Source organism: Telopea speciosissima, chromosome 5 (assembly GCF_018873765.1).
Source record: "Telopea speciosissima isolate NSW1024214 ecotype Mountain lineage chromosome 5, Tspe_v1, whole genome shotgun sequence".
NCBI lineage: Eukaryota > Viridiplantae > Streptophyta > Magnoliopsida > Proteales > Proteaceae > Telopea > Telopea speciosissima.
Window position 1 is genome coordinate 7,925,685 of NC_057920.1, and position 25,616 is coordinate 7,951,300.

General features: G+C 40.4%; 1 protein-coding gene across 2 annotated transcripts; it reads right to left on the reverse strand.

Moving 5' to 3' along the window:
- Positions 1–24,324, reverse strand: LOC122661701 (U-box domain-containing protein 5-like). Of its 2 annotated transcripts, none has more exons than XM_043857195.1 (7): positions 24,181–24,324; positions 24,040–24,150; positions 21,536–21,678; positions 7,539–7,724; positions 5,028–5,135; positions 1,897–3,083; positions 1–1,213 (listed from the first exon to the last, which is right to left on the reverse strand). In XM_043857195.1, the coding sequence occupies exons 3-7, from the start codon at positions 21,593–21,595 to the stop codon at positions 445–447; spliced, it is 2,310 nt and encodes a 769-aa protein (XP_043713130.1). In that variant the 5' UTR covers positions 21,596–21,678; positions 24,040–24,150; positions 24,181–24,324; the 3' UTR covers positions 1–444. The 2 variants fall into 2 exon arrangements, with proteins under 2 accessions (XP_043713130.1, XP_043713131.1); XM_043857196.1 differs by having other exon boundaries at positions 24,023–24,150.
- Positions 24,325–25,616: the final 1,292 nt, after the last annotated feature.

Here is a 25,616-nt window from a genome sequence, read left to right on the forward strand (position 1 = left end):
TTCAAATATTGCATCGCTGCATGACTATAAACATTCATGTCATCAAAATCACAACGCCAATCTGAACATAATTTGTTACATTCAACATCTTAACAGAAAAAGCATCCTAATACAGATCAGAGGTGCAAAAAATTGACTACTGTGTCAAAAACCTGCTATTCACAAAAACACAGCAAGACTGTACATTATTTATTAAGAATCAAGCCAGCAAAACCAGCCAAAACAAACATGAATAACAAGACGGACGAAAAATGCATGCTAGAAGTTATTTTTATCAGCCCAAGTTGATCACTAACCCACTGATGTACCTGCTAAAAAGATATTCTTCAGCCTCCCCTGGATAAGCAGATAAATTAGTTGAATCCTTTGAATTTTGTACAGGAAATCATTCCCAGAAGTTGCTCGATCTACTCCACAATACAAAACCATTCAGTCACCTGTGGCTCAGAAGAGAGCTAAAGATCTGGGTTTGGACAGTTCTTTCAATTTCCTTCTAAAAAATCCAGGAGCCTTGTAAGATGGTTTCTTCTCTTTAGAGCTGTTGCTATCCTGTGAAAATTCAAGATAAGCTCCAGGGTGAGGAAGTGAATTTTCTAAAGAATCACCAGATCTGACATCCCTCAAAAGCCGAAGTAATTCCACTGCACTCTCCTTTCCTCGTGCATTGCCATTGACAGAGATGTTCACTAGAGGTGGGATAACGCCCTCTCTGAGTACCAACAGACAATATTCAGTACGTTGCAAACATAAAGAAAGGAAAACAGCCACTCCATGTTCTTGTTCTTCATGAGAGCCAGTCTCAAGTAGTTCTGCAATGGAAGCTATACATCCATTGTTTTCAGTTATGGCAACCCTTCCACCTACAGTGTTGGATAAGTTTCTGATAATTTTTATGGAATACTCTGCAAGTGAGCTATCACCCAGGAGAGGAACGAGCTTTGTGATGCACCCCAATGATTGAATATCGGAACCAATGTCTCTGTTCAGTGACAAATTATATAGTATTTTAACAGCAAAGACCTGGGAATCACTGATTTGGGTGTCAAGGATCTTTAGGATGGGGAGAATAGCACCAGATGCCATGATTTTGGATCTATAATCTTGGTGGACCGACAGGACTTCAATGATGGAAAGAGCTTCTTTAGAAATTTCGGAATCGATAAATGACGCCAACAAATGGAACTCATGTTCACTCAATGATGGTATTTCATTTCTGCAAGAAATAAACACATTTATATATCAGTTGACAATCAAATACAGCAAAGTTCCAAAACAGAGATGAAACTGTGAGAAAAATCAGAGCAAAGATAGAAAACCGGTGTGCATAGATTCAGTCAAGTCATTGCAATCCCAAAGTAGATCTAAAAACAGTGCAGGTTACGTATCTGACTCACATCTTCACCAAATAGCATGGTCTGAGCTAAGCAAAACCAATCTACAACAACAACAACTCAGCCTTATCCCAACTAAATGGGGTTGGCTACACGGATCCTTACACACACACAGAAAAATAAAAGAAAGGATAAATAATAAGAATAAAAGAAGGGGAACACATTAAAAACAACTACAAATCAGTCTAAAGACAACTAACTGGGGTCGTCTACACAGATCCTTGCCCTCCAAGCAGCTCTATTCGATGCATACTAGAAACAAGACCTAAACTATACATGTCTTTTCTCACCACTTCTCCTAGGGTCATTTTAGGCCTTCCCCTAGCTCTTTTAGTACCTTCAATCTGAATCAAGTCACTCCTCGATTCAGCAAAACCAACCTACATATATACTAAATGAGTCATAACTTTTTCAGGTTAAAAACATAATGTTAGAATCTAAACATTCAACACCGCTGTAATAGGAACAATACTGGTTGAGGTTTGAAACTTAAAAGAAAACTTACCTGCACTCACTCAACAAGGCCAAAAGCACTTGAGCTCCATCTCCCTGTGCTTTTACATCAAACAGACTGCGTGCATCCTCCATAAATCTAATCAATGATTGGACAGAGGAATCGGAAAACAAATAGAACCATGCCTGATCATCTTCTTTCAAATGGTTTTTAACATCTTCCACGACTTTGCATTGTGATTCCCATGGAAGTTCAGCAAGTTTAGAGAGAGATACTGAACCAATCCAATTATTGGAGTTCACAGAAGATTGGCATCCATGAAAACCACTATTCATCCGAGGGGGTACCAAACTCGAGGCATCTACAATCTTAACATGTGATGAATCAGAAGCATAACTAGCATCCAAAGAATCAAGTGAAACACCGCTGACATCAATTGGAAAAGTCACATCATTCAGAGAACTTCCAAAGCTAACAATGGAACTGCAAGATGAAGTTTTCCATGAGCTAAGTGACCCAGGAGTTGACTTTGAACATGGGTCAGGAATAGGGATCCCATGCCTCCTAGACCACTTGGAAATGAGGTCCTTCATGGCAAAGTTTGGAGTCATTGACAAATGGGGCAGCTTTACTTGGGTCTTTGGACATGTATCATGTCCCTCACTGAACCAATTCTCAATCCACATCCTTTCAAATGTTTGACCGGAAGCAATGATGACAGGATCATGCATAAGTTTCAAAGAAATTGGGCATCTGAACTCCTGAGGAGGAATGGGCGTCCTACGTGCATCAGTTTGAGCCTCATCAGACCCATATTGAACATGTGGTTCCAGTTCAATAGACTCATCACATACAGCACCATTACATGCAGATTTAGTGCATGCATCTGAATCCTCATGCTGAACAATAGCTACATCTTTTTGTTCGCTCTGAACTGATTTTCCGTACGTCCTCAAAATATAAAGTAGGTACTTCAGGATCTTCTCCTTTTTCTTATCAGTATCGGAGACTTCGCCAAGAAGAATTTTAATAGATCTTTTCTCTATCAAGAGAGCCTTTGGGGATGTGAGCTGCAACTTCAATGCAGCAATTTGAAATGCCACAAATTCTGAAGTTTCTATGGGATCTGATGCGATTGGGTCCCGCCGAAGCAAAGCTAGCATAACCTTCCCAGCCTCTTCTTCAGAAGGCTCCATGAGAAATTTAGCATCCCGAAGATCGTCAACAATTCCAGATATCTAGAGATGACAAATCTCACTATCAGACTCTTTTAAAGAATAATAGGTCAGAAATCTAAGCAAATTAGTCATCAGAGTATTGCAACAAAATCCAAAAGTTGTTATATACCTCAACCAATAAGCTGGTTCATAGTGAAAGAAAACAAGATAGCCCCTAGTTAGTGAGGTAATCTAAGATAGCCCTTAGTCATTAAAGATAACTAAACATAGGATAAAAACTGATCATCCAACAACTTTTTCTGTGAGTTCTCAGCACATATATTTAACTCACTACAATGAAAAGGATATCTCAGACATCTAGACCACCCGTTCAATTTAATTCTGCTGAAGGAATACCCAAGGCAGAATTACTCAGTGGCAAGAATCCAATGCACACAAATGTTTGTCACAGTCACACAATGCCATGCTAACCTGTGCTCACAGTGATATTGCTTCCTCTCTTTTCTTTTTTGGGATAATTATATTGCTTAGAACAATGATAAAAGGTTCGGGTTGCCAGGGCAAATGCCCGGGTTTGAGTCTTAAGGGCGACCACTTTGCGTTAAAATGCCAAAAGCTATCCAACCCAAAAGCTCAAACTAATGGGTGGAGGAACTCGCAAGTATATGAGGGGACGGAAGGCCTCAGGGGTAACTGATGTGGGACTATTCTCCCAACACTTCCTCTCACGGGTAGGCAGCCCGGAACTGCGTACATGGGTACGGATGAACAGAGGCAGGTCCGGAGACACCTGCAATAGGATTGGAGAAAACTGGCTCTAATACCATGTAAATAAAAAAACCCAAAAGCTCGAACTACTTGGAGGGACAGAAGGACTCAAGGGTAACCACTAAGGGTGTCAATCGGTACGGTTTCGGTTCGGTATCCTTGGTTTGGTTAAAATACAGACAATTCAGTATGGTTCGGTACATACCAAATGGTTTTACTGTACCGAACCGAAGAAGATGTCTTTTCTGAATACCAAAACCGTACCGATTCTCCTTCAGTTCAATACAGTACAGTTTTAAACGGTCGGTTTTGGTTTCGGTTTTCGGTTCCAAATTGACATCCTTAGTAACCGGTGTGGGACTATTCTGATATTCTCCCAACAGTTGGGACTGCTCTAAACTCACCCCTCCCAGGATCCCGCACAGGCAGGACCAGCACTGGGTAATGGCCTTTTTTTTTACATTGCTTATGGTTGAAGGATTGACATCTGTGCTCATTAAGCATTATCACGAAATGGCTATGGGAATTTAGCTACGACCAGCTATCCCTTAGCAAGGAGATTGTAGAATTCAATGAGATGGTTTTCAGCAGATGAAATTCCATTAAAATGCAATCCAAGCAAGGATCGAGATCTCTGTTTCGGAGCTGGTTTTGGTCAGGCCTGAAACCGAGACGTGCCGGATCTCGTTTCAAGATTCCGACACTAGGTTTCGACCCTGGGCCTCCTTGGTTTTTGTTTCGGCGAAGCTCGAAACTGAGAAAACTTAGAGATTTCGGTTTCGATCAAAACCTCCAACCATGAATCCAAGCATGGGCTTTGCATGTAAATGGTTAAACTTGTCCAATCACTAAAATCTGTTCTGTTGTTGGTTCATATCCCATGGACCAGGCATAAGTGACAAGAATTTCCAGAGGTGGAAAGAGCTTATTTTGGTGCAGGTTGGACAGAGATCATAATGGACGATTAAAAAACCAGATTCTTGTTCTTAAGGGAAAAAAAAAAAAAAAAGAAATGAATCAGATCCTTGTGACAAGAATGTCCTTGTGTATGTTTTGTATACATATGAGTGGGTAGATAGAGTTTTTTTTTTTTTTCTTTTTTGTTACAAAATTGTTATACTAATATCTCTTAATTCACGAATTATTTAATTTTCTACTGTGGAGCAGGGGGAACAGTGTAACTTCCAAATCCAACTAATGAGGAAACAATGCTTAGAAGGATGCAGATGGACAGACCTGTCCTGCCAACGCCAGGGAAACCACATTCTGTATTTGAGTTAGACTCAGCTCCAACATCTTACGTACTTTTTCACATCTTGATAATATTGCCTCTCCTGTGATTGCCTGAGAAGTGGTTAATCAGAAAAACTTTACATCAGTAACTAAAATTAAGAGACCCAAGAAATAAGAAGATTAGAACAACCTACATTACATATTACATTTTACCAAACAATTAAGATTTTTATAAATGAACAAGAATCTCTCATATCACCGTCACCATATACGAAAACTTGAAGCCCCCCATCATTTGATTGAAAACATCATATCAAGATTCAAATAGAGAAAAAAATAACAAAACAACTTCCAAATCATTCTAAAGCAGTAACTTCCACCTAGGTACAAAGTCAGTTTTGATTATTAGTATAACCAATTCAAAGAGTAAGAAGGCCAAGCTAAGGTTTATGGAATAATGAAGCCAATATGCTTTTCTCTCATGCCTTTCTTCGTTCATGGTTTGATATTCTGGTGTCCTAGGCGTAGAGGAACCAAACCAATCCAACCCGAACTTGGTGGTTAAACTCTACTGTGGTGACGATACTGTAGGGGAGGTCCTGTGGAAAAATAGCTCAACGCTAGGATGATAAAAAGCTTAACACATCTCATTCTTATTACTTATTCAATAAGTTGGCTAGTTTACCTAGTCTGCTAGTCATGAACTCAGAAAAATGGGGCAGTTTGACTAAGTTTACTCCAGTAATGGAAGTGTAGAGTAGTCAAATATAGAAGTGATGAAATAACATTCAACTAATCCAAGCTTTGGGTTTAAAAAACCAATCATATCTTCAATCTCTCTGTAATAATCTTCTTTAATATTTGTCTGCATCTCTACCTGGATCTCAAAATACATCATATCATCAATAGAGACACCTAAATCAATATGCTCTGAGTTGCATTCATGCAACTATAACAACCAACATCCCTAGAATTATCAAAGGTCCGAAACATCTAGATTGGTTTAGCTCTTTCAAACATCTTTTCAACATTCTCAAGTAATCTTTGTCTGCATCCAACTTATCTGTTCATTGTGCTGCAGCACTGACCATCTTCTTCAATCTTTATCTGGATCATACTTACTTTATTCATTGCATGTCACCGTTGAACATGGCTATTTGAAATCACTGACCATGTTGAAATGCCATCCCTTTGATGGTGCTTCAGACCATTGGCCTACTGCCAGAGGGAGAGAAACAGCTCTAAGAAGCAATGAGTTGGAATTACAAATAAATGAAGAGGACAGCTACATCAAGCACAACAACAATGAAAAGATCCTTAAAATAAAAAGAAACTTAAATCCCAAACTTTACCTCCCCATAAAAAAAAAACAAAGAATAAGGATCAGAACAATAGAGAAAGCAGATGAGAAGACATGAAAAAAGGAACAACCAGGATGATCAGTCCTCCAACTTAGCAACTCCTGTTTTCATCTTTGTGAACCTTTAGAGTCTTAAGTATTATTCTCTCCTGTAAATAGTTGAAGTTTTAAGTACTAAACAAAGTAATACTCATTCAGCAAACTTGCCACATGTAGGCAATGATTTAGCTAGACTGGTGAATCCACTCATCAAGTAATGATTTGAAGGTAAGGCAAGCTGAGTCAAATCTGAGAAAACAACTATGGTACACACAACAAATGCTTTCCAACTATGTTCATATTGCCTCAGTGAATCAACTTCTGAATACAAACTAAGGAATACGCATAGGTTGTCTCATTGACGGATCAACTATGGGATTGTTGATAATGGCCTCGACCAAATGATCTGATCCATCGAAATAATTCCATTCTTTTGCATGCGAACAACAAATAACTTTTATCTATGAGATAAGTCCACCATCAGGTGTTACTATGGTTCTATTGGTTGAGTCTGATGTAGGAAACATAGGTGAGGCTTGAGGTTCCATTGCATGTAAGCCATATGAACTAAGAAAAACTTCAAAAGTGATTGAATGTAGTCTTTGACGTCCAAAATGGTGCTAATTATAGTACCAAAGGTTTCCACCGAGGTATACTAAGGAAATATGTAGGTTGCCATGATTCATGAACTGGTTCCGCTGCAAAAGTATTTAATAATACCTAGCCAAGGTTGCAAAGTTGTACAACACCATCTTGATTAGAAGTTACAAAATGTGTGGCTGAAATAAAGTTTCCAAATGTAGTTGAAGAACAGATAGTCACATTGGTCTTCCCTTAACAACTCACATATCTATAGCGCTTTTCCATCATTTTGCATCCCAACAGCCAAGTTACCACCAAATGCTTAATGTTTTGTTTTCTTGCAGCTCTTGCTATCAGAAACACAGGTCGACATATTACACTAAGAAGAAATACAAAACTCCACATTTTGTCCTGGAGTTCAGCAGACACTGTTCAAAGTACATTTAGAATATATTACCCTTTGTTTTTTTGTTTTTTTTTTTGGAGAGGAGGGGGTGGGGGCCGGAGGGGGAGTGGTATTACTAAATACATACCAAGTAGAGTTTGCTACATTCTGCACAATGTTGAATCAGTGCCTTGGCTTTCTCTATTGCAAGATTTACCGAACACAGAGCTTGTATTCCCATTGTGCATCGCGGTCGAGCTGATTCTACAACCGGTAATATCTGTGAGGTTCTATCAACAAATTTCATAAGCTCTGTGCACATCAACCGGTGCACCTGCAACCATGGATCAAGATTAGATTGGCCGTCCTGAAACTACAAAGTTAGTAACATAAAACAACTAGATAAATGTAGAGAAAGGAAGATAAAGATTTTGACTAAGAAGCTCAAAGAATCCGACTGACTGGACCTGCTAACAAAAATAAATAGACATAAAATTAACGGTACTCTCATGCGTCACTACAAAGAGTGAGGCAGTTCAGTTCCCTATATTTTTGTCTACCCTCTTAAATTGTTTTGGTGAATTAAAGTGGAGGGGTAGAATTTGTAAATTCACCTCTATTGGAATCTTGTAGGGAAAATTCTACATCTCCCTCCCCCCTCTCCCCTACGGCTCTCTCCCCCCCCCCCTTCCTCACTGGAATTCCTTCCTCCTCCCTCCAATGCAGACCAATCCATTACACAGATTTACGAGTTTCACCACCCACCTTAAAAGAAACAGCATAGAGCTCACCCTCAAAGCTTCTATTCGCCAAGTAGCTCTCCTTGGATCACATGGCTCGACCAGCTTCGTCAGCCCCAGAAAAAGAGGTGGTTCCTAGAGTTCTCTCTATGACTTGAACCACAATGACAATACATTCGGACACAACTTGTTTTACAGGTTGCTCAGCGGGGAAGAGGGGAGGGAGAAGGAGATTCGGAAGTGAGTGCAAATCTGAAAATAATATTAATCTGGAGAACGATGGACTCAGAAGATCCATTATTTGATAATTTTTCATGTAAATCCGACTAGATTTAATGGAATTACCCCTGAATTTGAAGAATCGTTGTCGATATGTTAATGGGTCTAGGTTTTCTGGAGGGGTTACCCAATATTCTAGATATTCTCTAGTCAGGTGGTGCCCTCTGTTCGTGGTTAAGTGAATGCATTCGAAGGGGACCCTTTGGGTTATCATCAAATTTGATCCCCGGTCTGCTCCTGCTGACTGGGTTATCAAGTTCTGGACACCATCAACGGTTGTAGGGGTATACAATTTGAGACTTGATAACTGCTTTTCATTTTTGCCATACAATTCGGAACTTGACAATGCTCTCATGAACGACTGAAAAAGCTATTTGAAGTTCCAAGGTGGATACTGAGAGAAGGGAGCGAACAGTGTCTCCAAAATTCTTCCCAAACAACTGACCCCAATTGTCTCACTGCCTAGCACTTCCTACTGTTGCACTCAGACTGGCTGGGGCAATCCCAATTTCACCAGTATCCACACACAATTGTATGCATGTCCACCTCGCTACACAGTGTGGCCAGGTCTACTAGACAATGCATACCCATCCTACTAACATCTACAAAACTTCTATACCCACAATCACACAATACATAATTTTAGGTGGTTCGGCAACTGCCTACATCCATGGAGCAATACCCTAACCAGGGTCTTGTATATTGCCCAATACACTACACAAGTTTGACTACTGCTACAGTCCAGATGTAACCATGGAACCAAATCTCGCGATATATCAACGAAATTTCGCCATATTTCGGTAATTTCGACCTGGCCGAGACGAAATGCCCAAACGAAATGAAAAAGTGCAATATTTCGGTCGAAATTTCGTGAAATATCGGCACATTTCGGTCTAAAACCGATATATCGGCGAAATATGTAAAAAAAACATGTTTTTTCACTGACCTCTTACATAAAGACCAAATATCGATGGTCTCGGTCGATATTTCGACCGAGACCTCTACAGAACTGTTTTTTCCTCCTCCTCTCCCTCTACAGAACTGTTTTTTCCTCCTCCTCTCCTCATTTCTTCTCTTCTCCTTGATTTTCTTCCACTCTCCAAGCATTGATCTTCATAGTTTTCGACGCATTATCGCCGGAAACACGTCGGAGGCTCATCTAAGCTCATCCTCCAAGCCTTTTTTCACTATTTAAGGTAAATCCTATTTCTCTAAAACTATTTTTTTGAAAATACTATGAACAAATGTTGTTGGATGGTGATGATATTAATATATGTTAGACACCGGAGGCCAATCTACAGCCTCACGGTGTCGAAATTTTTTTTCCATACGTTTTTTTTTTTTTTTTTCCTCTGGTTTTAAAAATTGATTTTCCTACAACTAAAATAGGAAAAAATTAGGGGTAATATGACTTAGATGGGAATGAATTAAATATATGTTAGACACCAATGGCCAATCTACGGCTTCACGGTGTCGAATTTATTTTTCTGCTCATAAATAATTATTTTAATTTTCGGAAATTAAGAAAAATATATAAAAAATTAAAAAATAAATAAGGAAAAATATGAGTTTTAAGTTTGAAAAAATATAAAAGTAATTTTCACATGTTTTGAAATGCATTAGATATATGTTATGTTTAATAATTTATGGTTTTGTTGTGCTAGGTCTATATTTATATTAAAATTATATATAAAAAATTGTTTTTAATTATGCGAAAAATATAAGGGTTAGGGGGAAAATATTAAATAGCTATACAAGTGTATTAGTATTATAAAAGTGTCAATTGAAGTGCATCTACATTATGTTTTTAATTATTTGTTTTACTTACATTGCAGTAAACAAGTATTATTATGGCGGATCGTGAAAGACAACGTGCGAAGGGCAAGCAAAAGGTGGGGGAAAGTAGTCAACAGAGGGAGCAGAGGGGGCAGAGGGAGCAAAGAGAACAGAGAGAACAAGAGAGACCAGCCAGCCAGCATAGGGGTGACATTCCATGGTTACATGGCACTCCAATTGATGGGGATAAGAGAAAATCCCAATGTAACTATTGTCACATGCAGTTTTTGGGAGGTGGGTCCAGTAGACTTAAACAACATCTGACTGGAGGATCTAAAGATGTTGTAGATTGTCATATGGTCCCTACTCAAGTAGCTAGAGAAATTGGTGACAGTTTGAGGGGAAAGAAGAAGAGGAAGGCTGACAAGCAGAGGATAAGAGAACAACTTGAGGATACAATGAGGAGTTCAATGGGAGGAGGAAGACAATACCATGATGATGATGATGATTCCTCTGATGATGATGAGGAGGACATTGCAGTATTTGATGATATACAAACAGCAGAGGAGGCTAGGGATTTTCGACGGACTGTTTCAAGGAGTAGAGTGAGTTTTCAAGATGATCAGCAGAGACAAAGAGTAGGGGGTAGTGGAGGAGCTGGCACATCTGGAGGTTCTAGATCTTTCAATCCTTTTAGAAGATCACAAAGTGTGAGGGCAGCCCCAACACCTCTATCAGTACCAATACCACCATCAGCATCAGATCCTAAATTGCATAAGAAGAAAGGAAGCAGTCAACCAAGAATCAAAGGAGCATGGAAGGGGATGAAAGGGTTGGTTAAAGAATCAATAGCTAAGTGGATGTTATACCATACCATCCCAGCAAACACTGCACAAGGCCCCCATTATGATACCATGATAGATACCATTGCAGAGGCTGACCCAGGATTCAAGGGCCCCACCCCATATGAGGTAATGAATGTTTATCTACCTCAACAAAAGTCTGAGATTGATAAGTATATTAGGGAGATGAGGAGTATGTGGGAGACATATGGGGTGACTATAATGGAAGATGGATGGACTGGGCCTACAAGAAAGTCCATCATCAATTTCATAGTTTATTGTGATAGGAGGATAGTTTTTCTCAAATCTGTGGATGCATCCAAAGAGATAAAGGATGCGAAATACATTTACAGATTGTTAAAGGAAGTAGTTGAAAAAGATGTGGGCATTGAGAACGTTGTCCAGATTGTCACGGACAATGAAAGCAACTTCAAGTTGGCCGGGGAGAAGATGATGAACAACAGTAAGTACCGGCTCTTCTGGACTCCTTGTGCAGCCCATTGCATTGATTTAATGCTAAAGGATATGGGAAAGTTAAAGTTGGTGAAGACTGTGGTTGAAAGTGCAAGACAAGTCACCAACTTTGTATACAACCACTCCTATGCACTTAATCTGCTGAGGGAAAAATGTGGGGGTGACTTGGTTAGGCCTGGCATCACAAGATTTGCCACCAACTACATTGCCCTAAAAAGCATTGAGACAAATAAGACTGGGCTGAGAAGTATGTTTGCTTCTGAGGAGTGGTTTGGATGGAAGGGTTCCAATACTGCAAGTGGGAGGGAAGCACAAGCAGCCATGTCATCTGAGGACTTCTGGACAAAACTAAGCAAAGTGGTGAAAGTTTTGGAGCCAGTAGTTAAAGTTCTACATATTGCTGACTCAACTCTCAAGGGCCCAACCATGCCAGTCCTATATGCTGCAATGGACTTGATGAAAGATAGTATCTACAGTGTGGCTCCTCGCAGTAGCAAGCACTTCTTGGATATCATCAATACTCGCTGGGAGAATCAACTTATGCATCCACTGCATAAGGCTGGTGAGTAAATTTGTTTTATGTAACTAATTTATAGTATTACTATTTACTAATTACCTATGCATTTGACAATATCTTATTTCTATATGTCAAATTTCAGCATACTACTTGAACCCCAAGTATAAATATAACAATAGGCTTAGGTTGGAAACTCAACTTTTTGATGCTGTGAAACAAGTAGTGAAGAAGTTGGAGCCAGATGGTGCACTACAAGCAATTTGCAACAATGAGGTGAGTCTTACAATTCATTTGGAAACTCAACTTATTGATGCTTTCAAACAAGTAGTGAAGAAGTACTTACTAATTTTCCACATGGGTGTAGATCAAGATATTTAGGGATGCATTGGAAAGTTTTGGAACTGATGCTGCGATACAAGGCAGAGCACGCGATGATGCTAGTAATTCTTTTAAGTTTTAAATTATATATGTATTGAAATTTGAAAGTTGAAAGTTGAAAGTTGAAACAACATTTGACATGTCTTTTTTTGTTGTAAACTTGTAATGCAACTGAATAGTGGGTGTTGTATAGGGAATCGGCTGAGAATTTAAGAAAAAATAGCAATCAAAGTCCTTGCCCAAACATGTTCCGCATCTGGCTGTGAGAAGAACTGAAGTACCTTTGCACTCATCCACTCCAAGAGGCGCAACAGATTGGGGTCTGAACGTCTATTTGACATGGTGTATATGCACTACAACTTGAGGCTGAAATTGCAACACATACGCATGGGACATGAGGGACAGAGGGGCACTATTGACCTCGCCGACATCTTTTAGGTTGACTCAGACGATGAGGACCCTATTGTGGATTGGGTGAGGGATAGAGGCGAACCAGTGTTGGATCAGGAGGGAGGTAGGCCCGACCCCGTGATAGCTTTCGAGATTGGTGCTGATGTGGATGATTATATGGCTGACGAGGGTTAGATACATACACGGGAAGCCTCACCCATACCATTCCAGCCCACTGATGGCAATGTTGCCGATGATGTTGACTGGTCTCGGTCCTCAGATGCTGATGATGGTGGTGATGGTGATGGTGATGGTGATGGTGATGGTGGTGGTGGTGGTGGTGGTAGTGGTGGTGAAGATTTTGACGGCATGAGAGCGTTATGTGGTAGGCGAGGATACGGCGCCTGTAGAGCCAGTCCGATTCACTAGAGAGACACAATTTGATCATGCCCACACAGGATACGGACCACGGAGCACGTGCCCCCGTACCCCCACCCTCAAGACCCCCCTACAACCATACAACAGGAAGCGTAGGGGTCGACAAACACAGTTGCAACATGATTATATGGACATTGATGACCTATCTAGCTCTGTTGGCGGTTTGAGTATGGGTGATAGGGAGGGAGGACCGACTGGGCATTGGCGTGCCATCTTTTGACGCACATACCACTCCATTGTCATCGGATTATAGTGCATCACAACCTTAAGGTGGATATGGATATGGATCATATGGGCAATTTAGTGGGGTAGGGGACTATGACTACCAGTCCCAGTCCCAGGGACATACTGGATCATCTTTTATAGATGACATCTTTGCATACCCTAGCGGGCCTAGCTACCAACCTCACCAGCCATACATGCAGCCAGTGCCAACGCCTCTTCCGCCGGCGCCGACATCATATCACACTGGATCATCTTCTTCACAGACTGGATCGATTGGTAACCCTAGCATATATCCTAGGATAGGTTACCTACAGTATGTTGATGACTCCATTTACATGACACTTGTGGATGACTACACTCATTTCTTCTCCGATTCTATACCGTGGTCCACATATGTCCTTCAAACAGAGAACAATGGACGTCAATTGCAGCGGGCCATGAGTGGGGTTGATCCAGGGAGGCACAACAACTATTATTACAGAAAAAATGCAATATTTCGGCCATATTTCGAGAAATTTCGGGTATCTTGGTAGGCCCGAGATACCAATATATCGCGAGATATTATACCTTGGATGTAACAACACCTGCTTCAATTTGAGTTACCACTCAGACAAGGGCTAAAACCCCTATCCTATCAGGCCCCAACTTGACAGGTTACAATGTAAATCAATAGAAAATACAAGTCCCTCCCCTTTACAATACAATGCCTTAGGTTTTTCAACAAATATGCAACGTATGTCATACAAATGGACTTGTTAATGAGAGATTATCTTCCCCTTGGTAATCATTCACTAAGAAGCTCTAATGTGGTCTCGGGATGAACACTGGAATCATCAATTGGCCCCTTTGAGCTAGGGAAACTTGAATCTTCAAGTAATGAAACCCTCTCTTTGGTTCTCTCTCCTCTCTTGCAACTTACCCACTATTCTTCCTCTTCAATGGCCTTTAAGCAACCCAAGAATGGTGGTTGAGGATGATTAATGCAACTCAAAAGATCATTCAAGCCCTCAACAAGAATTCTTCAAAAACTCAGGCTTGGAAGCTTTAAGAGCTCAGTTTTCCTCCTCTGTTGTGTACTACTCTTCATACTCGACAAGTTCAGCCAACCAAATAGCCCAAATGGAATATCCGAGGCTACATTCTGTGTACGCGTGCACTATTGAATCATTGGCTCACCCGGTAGCTGTTGGATTTGGATCACAGAAAGGCAGGGTTGATTTCGGCCTTTGGATCGGTGTTAGGCATGTCAGCTTAGATTGTGGATCGCGTGATCTCCGACGTCGTTGGATTGGCATAAGTGTGACGACCATCACCAAAAAAAGCAGTTGGTGATGTATCGTTATTGGCTTGGTCAATGGCAGAAGGAGCGATCTGAGACGTCCGATTTAATTGGAGATGGACCACAAGGATGCGAGGGGACAGAATCTTTAAAGTCGTCCAACAGCACGTGCGCTTAACGACCAGGATGTGATTCGATGCGACGTGGAGCACAATTCACCTTGCTCTCTACCAACCATGAATCTCATGACAGAATCTCTTTTGTATAATGAATTGTGCCATAGCAACGCATTAATTTTGATAAACTGATTTCAATCTTGCAGACATGGCTTCATCTGGCCCTCATATTTGGTATACTTCAAACCTCTGATATTTACTCAAGAGGTCCTCCTAACTTCCATATTTAAAGATCAACCCTTGAGAAGAAAACCAACTCACCGAGAGCTCATATATTGAGTACCTCTCTCAGTCATTACGTCGAGCAGCTACGGGGCTTTTTATGCCTTAGCCGCTGGAACACCCCAATAGTACCAGGCCAAACGCCCCTGCTTGCTTGGCCCTTGGCCTGAGTCTGTGCGTGCGGCAAGTGCGAGGCCATGCAGCTGTGGCTGCAATGGCCCTACGCCATAGTGTCACAACGTCTAGGCGACACCAAGAAGGCGACGACTTGACAACTATGCTCTGCACCATGTGCAGGCGTGGTTGCAGCCTCCTACGCTAACCTGCCTATGTGTAGCTGGTTCTGCTGGCCTGCATGGCCCTCTGCTAGTGCCACCTCAGTGTGGCCAGCCATGCAGGCTGTCACCAGTACTGCCACGAGGCACTCCGCTACCTTGACACATTACCACCCTACTTATGTCACCAGTGGGACCCACACAGTTGAGGCCTTCAAAAATACACTTCAACCACCTTATTGTTGGGAAAATACTTCACTCCCTCCATAAATGTTTTGATGATAACAAACGAGTTGACAGTTGACACAAGCCATTGTGTTCTATTATGTCAACAGGTTTGATGGAATAATAAAGAAGAACGAGTTAAGGCTTAAAACACGAGGAAGCTCAAGACAAAGCCTGAAGAGATCAAGTCTGTAAAGAATTTCCAAGATACTCAAGTAAAGTAGCTCTTGAAGAAAAGATTATTTGAAGATTGAAGAACATCTCTTGAAGAAATTAAGTTGAAGACTTAAATGAAGATGCTCGTATGCACATACATGTACACACACTTGCATAATTGCAATAGTAATTGCATACATATAAATGAAATTACATTTGCATCATATAGAGACTCTAGGAAGGTACTTAAAGACCCTAGAAGTCCTTAGCATTCATTGGGAAAAGGCTGGACCAAAAACCGTCAAGGACAGGCAGGCAAAATGACTGGTCGATAGGCTGCAGAGCCAAATCGACCACTGGAAACAGTGAGCAACCGGTTTCAATCGGTTCCCCCAAACGGTCGCCTACCGGTCACACAACCGGTCGACCGGCTATCGACCGCTTGGACATGAAAGGTCCCAACAGCTCTATTTTCCCCAACGGCTATATTTAGCGGTCGACAGGCAAAACCAAGAGGAAAACCGGTTGGGCTAAAAAACTAGCCGTTTTATAGCCATTAGAGCAATTTTGACACATGGTTTTTTAGCATTAAATGATGCCTATAAATACCAAATGTGTCCGACCTTTTTACTATCACTACAATCCAAAAGATTACTTTATTATGAAGTGAAAAAGTCAATTCAAGCACTTAGTGTTATTATTTCAAATTAAGAAGAAAGCTTAGTTACTCAAGCTTGACATCATCACTCAAGACCTTATCTTCTACTAGTATAAAGCTCAAAGGTAAGCATCTTCTTACTATTCATTGCACATTCACAATTGCATTGCGAGAAGTAACTTGGAACACTTCTTGCATAGGTAACATTTCTATTCAATCTCTCTTGTTAATTAATTTCTTACTCTTGAGTCGGGTTGACTTTAGACGAGTAAAGTATACTTACATTTTCCTAGATTGTACTTAGGTTTTGTAAGGGATTCTCTTATCCTTAAAAGATTGTGGGATTCTCTTGTCCTTAAAAGATTGTAGGATCCTCGTATCCTGGTAAAAAGATTTGTAAAGGTATTTTCCTCACCTATTGTACTGAAAGGGAAAATATTAGTGAAATTCTCTTAAAGTTGAGAGGAGGTAGACTCAAGGTTGAGTCGAACCACTATAAATGTTTGTGTCTCTCTTGTTTTAATTTACTTTATATTACACTGCCTTGAAACTTTAGTACAATTTTAAAAGAGCAAAAATTCCACTAAGGTAACCTATTCACCCCCCCTCTAGGTTATCCAACACTCATCACTTATCCACTATGCACTTCATAGACTGCTAGGCCATTTCATCAGTTTTCAACTGGAAATTTACTAAAATGCCCTTGGAATCCAGAACATCTATCAACTGCTGTAAGTACACATGGTCTGACTATATCAGCTGCCATAAACACTCCGCTAACATCAGAACCTTTGCATTGTTCAGATTACTTCTCGGGCTGGAGGGAAGGGAGATCAAGGGGCGAGGGAGCTGGAGCTGGAACTAGAGAGGAAGAGAAAGAGCCGGAGAGGAAGGGGGAAGGGGGAAGGGGGAGGGAGATGTAGTCATCGCTAGAAAAGGAGAAGAAATGAAAGGGAGTTTGGACTATCCCGAACATCAGCGATCAGCGGCAGTGAGAGGGAGAGGGAGAGGGAGCGGGAACACTATCCTTGTTTCACCTCTATGGATACGTTTCTTAATAGGATTCAATAAGAAGTGAATTTACAAATTGTGTCCCTCCACTCCAACTCAGCAAAAAGACTTTCTGATTCACTATAGATCAAGTTGAGGAAGAAAACCCTAAAAATAAACTATTTTCTTTTTCTTTATCCACGTATGTTGGGCATATGGCAGTTGGTGTTGTCATTGTTGGACATATGGCAGTTGTTGTTGTCATTGTTGGACAACACAGTTAGAACCAATACACTCACACAGTGTCATATTGCACAGCACAGTCAGTGACAGTCACACTCACACAGAGATTCAGTCATTGGTGGATGACTAATGGGAGCTTGGTCAGTACTTCAGGCACTTGAAGGGACCAGAGAGCAGGTTACATGGCAGTTGAGCAGTGGCAGTGCTGGCAGTGCAGTACAGTCAGCAGTGAGATGTAAATGTGGCAGTACAAACTGCTGTGGTGCAGACAGTACAGATGCAGGCAGTACACAGTACAGTACTACAGTGGTAGACACATGTGGCCTGTGTTTGTACTAAAGGAGTAAAGTGTACCAGTTGTCAATACAGTGAGGTAGTTGGCAGTACAAATTCGTACCAGTGGCAATACAGATGTGTACAATGTTATTGCAGTATGGCAGTGAAGTTTTGGTGATGTACAGTCACAAACAGTGACTTGGCAGTGTAGTGACAGTACAGTCAAGTTGGCAGAGTTACTGAAGCTTCCGGACATGTGTGGCAATGGTTTATGATGTTTGGTGACATCACAGAGGTTTTCAGATGATGCACAGTTGCTATGGCAGCTCAAACAATGACAGCCAGTGACTGGACAGTGTAGACAGGTCAGATTCAGTGAATACAGTGTCGGGCAGGTTGCAAAGGTTTCCAGGTACATATGGGCACATTTGACAGTATGTATTGATGACTTGGCAGATTTGGAATGATGAGAATGTGAGTTGGCAGAGATGGAATGGTCAGAATGTGACATGGCAGTGATGTAGGGTCATATGACAGTTTGGCAGACATTCTGAGGCATCCAAGCATGAGGGGCAGCTTTGGCAGGTTTATTACAAGTTTACAGAGTTTGGAGAAGTTCGAAGCAGCAGGTGAAGGCCCCGTACATCAAAAGTTGTGAAATCATAGGTTCACGTAATGGCAGCGTGTTTGGAGACATTTTGGAAGGTCTAATGGCAGAGCTGAGCAGAGTGATCTACATGGGAAATGTATTTTGTCAAGTTTTGGTTCTAACGCAACTAGAAGTGTGTCATTCTTAGTCTGGATGAGGAAGTTATAAAGGTTTTCGTCTCGACACGCGAAAACGGAGCCAATGGAGAGATGTTTGAATGAGTTTGGACGAATTTGGGGAGCATTCTGGAAGTTTTTCCTGCAATATGATGTGGTTCTACTAGCTTAAGCCCTTCCCCAGCTCTTATTCTTTCTCATCGGATTGAAAATCAAGGCAAAACCTCGTTTTACTTGCAAGATTCCTTTTCTTGCATTCTGGCAGGCTGGGAGGACCAGGCTCGGTATGCCTATCATACACCGGAGCGAAAGTTGACTGAGTCAGCGACCTATCCGCCCTCGGGTGAGAATGTGGTAAGGGAGATTCAGATCTGACAATCACTGAAAAAGGGTGCTTAGGCGCGGGTTTCCTCGATGAGAAAGATTCTCCCAGGATGCATATGGTTGGCCGGGTGCATGAAACTTCATACACTGCCACTCAACTGTATTACACCGTGATTGAGTGTGTCATGCACATGGTACACGGACGCAAAGATTTTGTTTTAATAATTTTCATTCGATCTGCGACCTAGGGACACTAATATTCTGATCGGTCAAAGAAGATTCCATCCGCGTTTTTGAATTCCAATCCAAGGGCTAATGATTGTGCCATGTTTTAGAAACACGGTCTGACAGTCTCCATTGGTGCCGCCTGTGCACCCCCCATGCTCCACACCGTAGTCCGTCAGAATATTCCAAATGAATGGACCACATATCTCTTGTTATTCCTTGATGGATCTGAGAAGATCCAATGGCCAATGTTTCACGCACTTTTTAGAAGGCAATCGGACGTTCTATAATTGACCCAACAGGCCTCATTACACATGGTAACATCACGCCGTTGCCGATGAAGTACAGAATGTCACGAAATTGCCCAGGAAATCACCAAATTGCCCTTCCCCTTTCCTATTTGGGGTGTCCAACTTTGGAAGGCCATATCTTGACCAATTTAACTCCAATTTGGACACGGTTTTTTCCTACGTGCTCAGAATTCAGAGAGCTTCGTACCTATACAGAGAAAAACGTGAAAATACTCACAGAGAGCACAATTTTCACAGTAGAAGCCATACTGGAGATTTTCTCAATCCGCGTGAAGATGAGAGTGTGTGCAAGGTATTGACTGCACTTCAGAGAGGCAGTACATGGTGGGAATGCACAGGGTGAGGCAAACCATGACTCCAAAACCCTAAGTTATGTTGAAAAGGGTTTTTGGTGATTTAGACGATTCCATTGAAGATCGTAGCACACTTGGGTTGATTCTTACGCATCGGGGGAGACAGTCGCCAACAGGATTACACTAGTAGAGGTAATCCGCATCGCAAAGTCCCTATTTTTTATTGTTCTAGGTTATGTTTATTGTTGAAAGACCTAGACCATGAATGTAATTGGGGGGATTTGATTTTATGTTCTTACATTGTAAACCTTGCAAGTCGGGGCTTGTCTAGGGTTTGGGTTGTAACCCTTGCACTTGTGTAGACAAGTGTTGAAGCAGGATTAAGTGTTGCTGAGCCTTTGTTACAGTAAAAAATCGCTATTGGATTGAGTATAAGAAACGCCTGGTCAAGGTGGTACTCTATGGATGTAGGCACACTACCGAAGTAACCGAACCACGTTAAAATTGGTTCACTCTCGTACTCGTGTTTATTTGGAGATTGTGAAGTGCATGGTGATGATAGGATGGGTGTGTACTATCTGGTAGACCTGACAACATTGTGGTAGCGAGATAGAAGTGCATACTCCTATGTATTTGCTACAGTGTGTGGGACCGGTAAACTTGGGATTGCCCCAGCAAGTCAGGATTGGTATTTGTGCATCTGTGTATGTGCATCAAAAGTGTGATAGAGTTGTCAATGCATCTACGTGTGTGTGCCAACTGTAAGTGTCATGCTGTTAGTGTTGATATATATAGTGTCATCATTGTTGCGAATACCAAGGGTGTGTTATGCTTGTTGGGAATAATTTTGGAAGAAATGTTGTGACCCTGATTCAACCCCTCTTAGTTTCAACCTGAGAATCTCAATGTAAAAACAGGCCAAGTTGAAATCAAGCACCTGAGTTTTAACTGGGGCCCAGATTATTGGTTGAGTCAGCATATTGGCAAACTAAGCTCTCAATTGGCACCCCAACATGGAGCTTATCTTTTCTTGTTAACAAAAATAACTTATTAGCCCTGAAACGAGGACAGTCCACTACTTTAAAATTCCATAGTCAGACAGTGTCGGATTCATCTATCAGGCACATGACACAAAATTTCATTCAGACAAAATTTAATTTACCATGTATCTCTTGTTGCAACCATTAAATATAGACCATTTATATAGCTTTCAATGCGCATTAGATTATTCAAATTACAGTCTTCTTACAACGTATTTTACATGAACTAAATTATTGTAGGAACATATATTATACTAGATTTGCTTCTTGGGTTGTCCGGTGGTGCCATTTCAGCTGCCCTTATCAGTGATTATTGTCCTTATCATGCAACTCATTAGGCCATGACACAAAAAGTTACATCTGTTAATTCTGCTTTTAATTCACATATTTGTATATTTTATTCCATGTTACAAAAAAGTAAACTTATTCAATATATCATATAGCTACTAGATTTTTGTGGTTCGTTCATACAAGAAACCTAAAGAGTTACAAAACTGACAATAGGTTATGTAACAAATCAGAATTCATGGTTGTTAAGACAATAAATCACCAGGCATCACACTTAAACTAGAAAAAACAAAAGATAAGGTAGTAATCTCAAATGTCAACATAGCATTAAGCCATTTACCTTGATGCTGGCATGAGAATGAGGCAGGGCTCCCACAACCTCGGCAACATCATTCCCCATTCAATAATAGAGTATCCTTGTTCTGTTCATTCAATATAACTATTTGAAAGAATTTTATTTACATTTCTCAATCAGATACAATCCTGATCACTGCATATAAAGAGAGAGTGAGAGAGAGAGATTAACTTAAGCAATAGGAAAAATGAAATTAATTGCTTAAAAACTTGTGAATATCATTTTGAATGAGTAACAAAGACACCAGGAATCTTGTGTTGCTAGGAAAAGAGTAAAAGGACATCCCATAATTTCCTGATAAAAAAATACTACCTAAAACACAGGAAAAGTATCATTTTTCATTTTTCAATTGCAAGGTTTAAGACTCAGATATAACTCTAGATATCTTCTCCATAATACCTTTTCCGTATTTCACTGAAGATGTTTTGCTCTTAGACTCTTCAAACAGAAAAATCAACTGCAAAGATATGCTATAAGAGAATAATATATGCATAGAAACTTTTCTACATTAACAACTATTAACAAAAAGATAATAACAATGCTAGTTAAAAAGAAGTCCTACTAGTCATTTTTTAAACTCAATCACAAAATAGCTGTGTAAGAGGCCCCAATACTATGTTATTGCTTTCTTGAAAGATAAAAATATGAAATAAGATATAATCAATAAGAAATTCCAAAAAAATTGATAAAAGTACTATAATTTCAATAAGCGATAGCAAGAGGAGATCAAGACATCCTAAAACTCAGGTGTGTGAAGGGACTTAGAGTGAGACTTAGATTCTTAGCTATTCGGCTCAGTGCCACACTTCTTCCAGCATTCCATAATGCTTTCTAGAAGGGAATTTTTTGAACATCCTCAATTTTGCAGGTGTCAAACCCGTAACCCAATGGGTAAACATATTTACAAGGAATTGGAAACTTGCTTCTCTCGATCAAAAAGGCAATGCATTATTTACGATGGTGTCATAAATATTAATAAGGTAGAAAAAAAAATTTTAATTTGAATGTGAAAAAAGATGAAAGACTAAGAATAACTTCATTTTCTAAAAGATTTATGCTATTTTCTGCTTAACAAATCTCTCAAGAAACAAAAATTGGAGCCTTGGTGGCCAGACCTGCGTTGAAGCAGTCCCCTTCCCCTCTCCTCAACGTCTTCTCTTCTCTCTTCCCCTCTCAATCTAATCTCTTCTCCTCTCTCTCACGATACTCCCTCTCATCCCCCCCGTCTCTTCTTCTATCTTCATCTACAACCTCCTAGCTATCTCCTTCTTTACATCTTCTTCAAACTCCAACCAATCTCCATTAAACCTGCAACTCAACCTAACCTTTCATCTTCCATTCCTTTAAAAAGCCTTACAGCCCTTAAACCTAACCCCTTTTATCCCTCATCTCTTCCACAACAAACCAGCCCCATCCCTCATCTATCCCTCAAAACCGTGGTCTGTTTTGAACTTGACTGTTCACCTCCCAACAACCTTCAACTTCTCTCTTCATCCAAGATCAGAATCTGATCTTGAAACCTCATCTTCTCCCGTTATCCTATCCCTAACTTCCCTATAAACTAGATCTGATCTCTCTATTACATATCTAAACCTTCCACCTGCATCAGTTCCCCCCCCCCTCCCCAAAAAAAAAAAGGAGGCAAAATAATGACAAATTAAACTTTGGATGTTTGTCCCCTTAATAACCCCAGGCCCTAACGCATCTGGTGTTTCAGGATGCTTTTGTTGAACTGACTGGATAGGTACTATATCCCTTCACAGGACAACAGTAAGAAGCAACTCAAACAAGGGTCATGCAGCACCTCGTCTTATAAGAATGTATCCGAAAGACAAGCCTAAGAATCCATAGGATGGAAGTTTTACAAGACTTTGAAGAATCTGGGCCTGGTTGATGAAATCAAAATTTCTAGAGCGCAACAGCCAGTAAAGAAAATGATGGGGGTGGATTATTTGGGTAGAGAGAGGTTGATAAGAAAGCTATGTCAAAGCATTCTGCTTCGGTAAGGATGACATCATCCAATTGATTGCGTAGGAGAGTTGCAGGGCATCTCTCCTGTGTATTCCTACTCTACTTCTTTAAATAAATCCTACCGCTGTCCATCTAAACTGAAAAATAGAAAGGAACAGATACCTCCACAAAATTGATTACCGCAAAACAGGGTACCATGAAAAACATGAGACTTCGTGATTCTCATCTCAGTGTCTTCTGTGCAAGTTTTCAAATCCAATGGCTTCTCTGACTACAATATTCACTTCACAAGAAGCTAGAAGGGCATTGAAACCAAGATGATGCAGATAAACGACATGTTTAGCCTCAAGGTCATGTATACAGAAGCAAATTTGGGCTAAATTCTAGACTATATTGCAGGAAAGCATGTCTACATATTCTGCTTCAATCACAACTACTGGTAAATCAGAACTAACATTCACACACGTTAAAGTTCCGCATGATTCCTTAGAATTTAGATACCGAATATAGATACGTACCGTTTTGCCCGAGAAGTCGAAGACAAAGCAGGGAACTTTTCCCAAATTCAGGTTTTGCAGAAGTAAGAGCTCGAGCACACTTTCCTTTCTACAGCACCAAAGACGCAGAAACTAAAAATCCACTGGATACCCCCAATTTACCAAAACCCAACTCCAAAACTATGAAAACTTCCCAAAACAGAACAGTTTCGAAGCCGCAGTTCAGCTATATAGCTTCCGTTGATAAGCCAAGAGAAGAAGTAAAGAGAACCTCAGAAGGAGTATGGAAGATGAACAAACCCAGATAATCCACAAATTTTAAAAGCAAAACGAAAGCTTATATATCTCGGAAGAACAAATTGTTCTCAGGTGAAGTTCAAGGAAAATCATATCTCCGAATTGTTTGTTTGCGCACGGTCAGTCGTCGACTTCAATCGTCGATGACTCTGAAACAGAAATAGAGACCACAAAAAGAAACAGAGAGGGGGAAGGACGAAGGAAAGAGTATTGGGTCCCTCTCGCTCTCTCTCAAGTGTCTCTTAAGAGCTCTTTGGAGCCAGAGACACACCTCTGGCGTCTTACTTTAGAGGGAAAAAAATCGAAATGTAAAGCCTCACCAGTCACCAGTCACCACTGACTTGTCCACGCGCCGTTCAGAGTACAGTACACTATTTTTTTATTATCAAGAGATCGGTATCTTGTCATGTAGGGCCTGCACCAGCGCGGATCAATGAGAGCGCGTGCAAACTTATTTAATTAAATGGAAATTTTCATTTTATTGAGAACTAAGTCAGTAATTACGTTCACTCCTATGTTTGAGTACAGGAATCACGCAAGCAGTTAACATTATTTTTTTCATATAGGGTTAATAAGTCTCAAATATGGTTGAAGTGCACCATGGTTTTAGAATTTAGGGCATGGTATCAGGTCAGATTTTGATAAATTTTCAAATCGATATGATATACGGATCTACCTATATTGAACAAGTTTACCCCTAATTTTCGTAAAAAAATTGGGTTTTTTTTTTATATTATTTTACCCCTGGTCTGTATCGTTTCACTGATATGGTATCGACATGGTATCAAGATCGATGGCTAGCAATACCGATATAGGTGATCCGATACCAATACCTCAAACCATGAAGTGCACGAGATCTAATTGGTGGTTGATTACCCTAGAAATTGATACATATTGTCACACAGCGGTCTAGATCGGACGGTTTTAACCCCTAGTTTTCTCTAATTAAGTTATTGCTGCCCACAAAGGGCTTGTGCAGTGGAAAAACTCAAACCTTCTAATCTCAACCTGGAATAGTCATTTTTTCAATGGGATTGGTTCGAGTAGTAGAGGGCTTTCAAGAGAGAAGTTTGAGAAAGCCTCAGAGCCCTCCTCTCTTAAGCAAAAACTGTTTTTTGTATTTTTTGATCGATTAGGTTCCGAAAAGCCTCATCAACGTAGCTTAAAGGCCGATCTATTGCAACGAGATTTTTTAGATCTAAAAAGAAACTTTAGTAATCATTTATCTCATGTGATTATATAAACTACTTAAAATTCTTACAAAATTTAGTAATAATACATTATATATGTAAATTTTATTT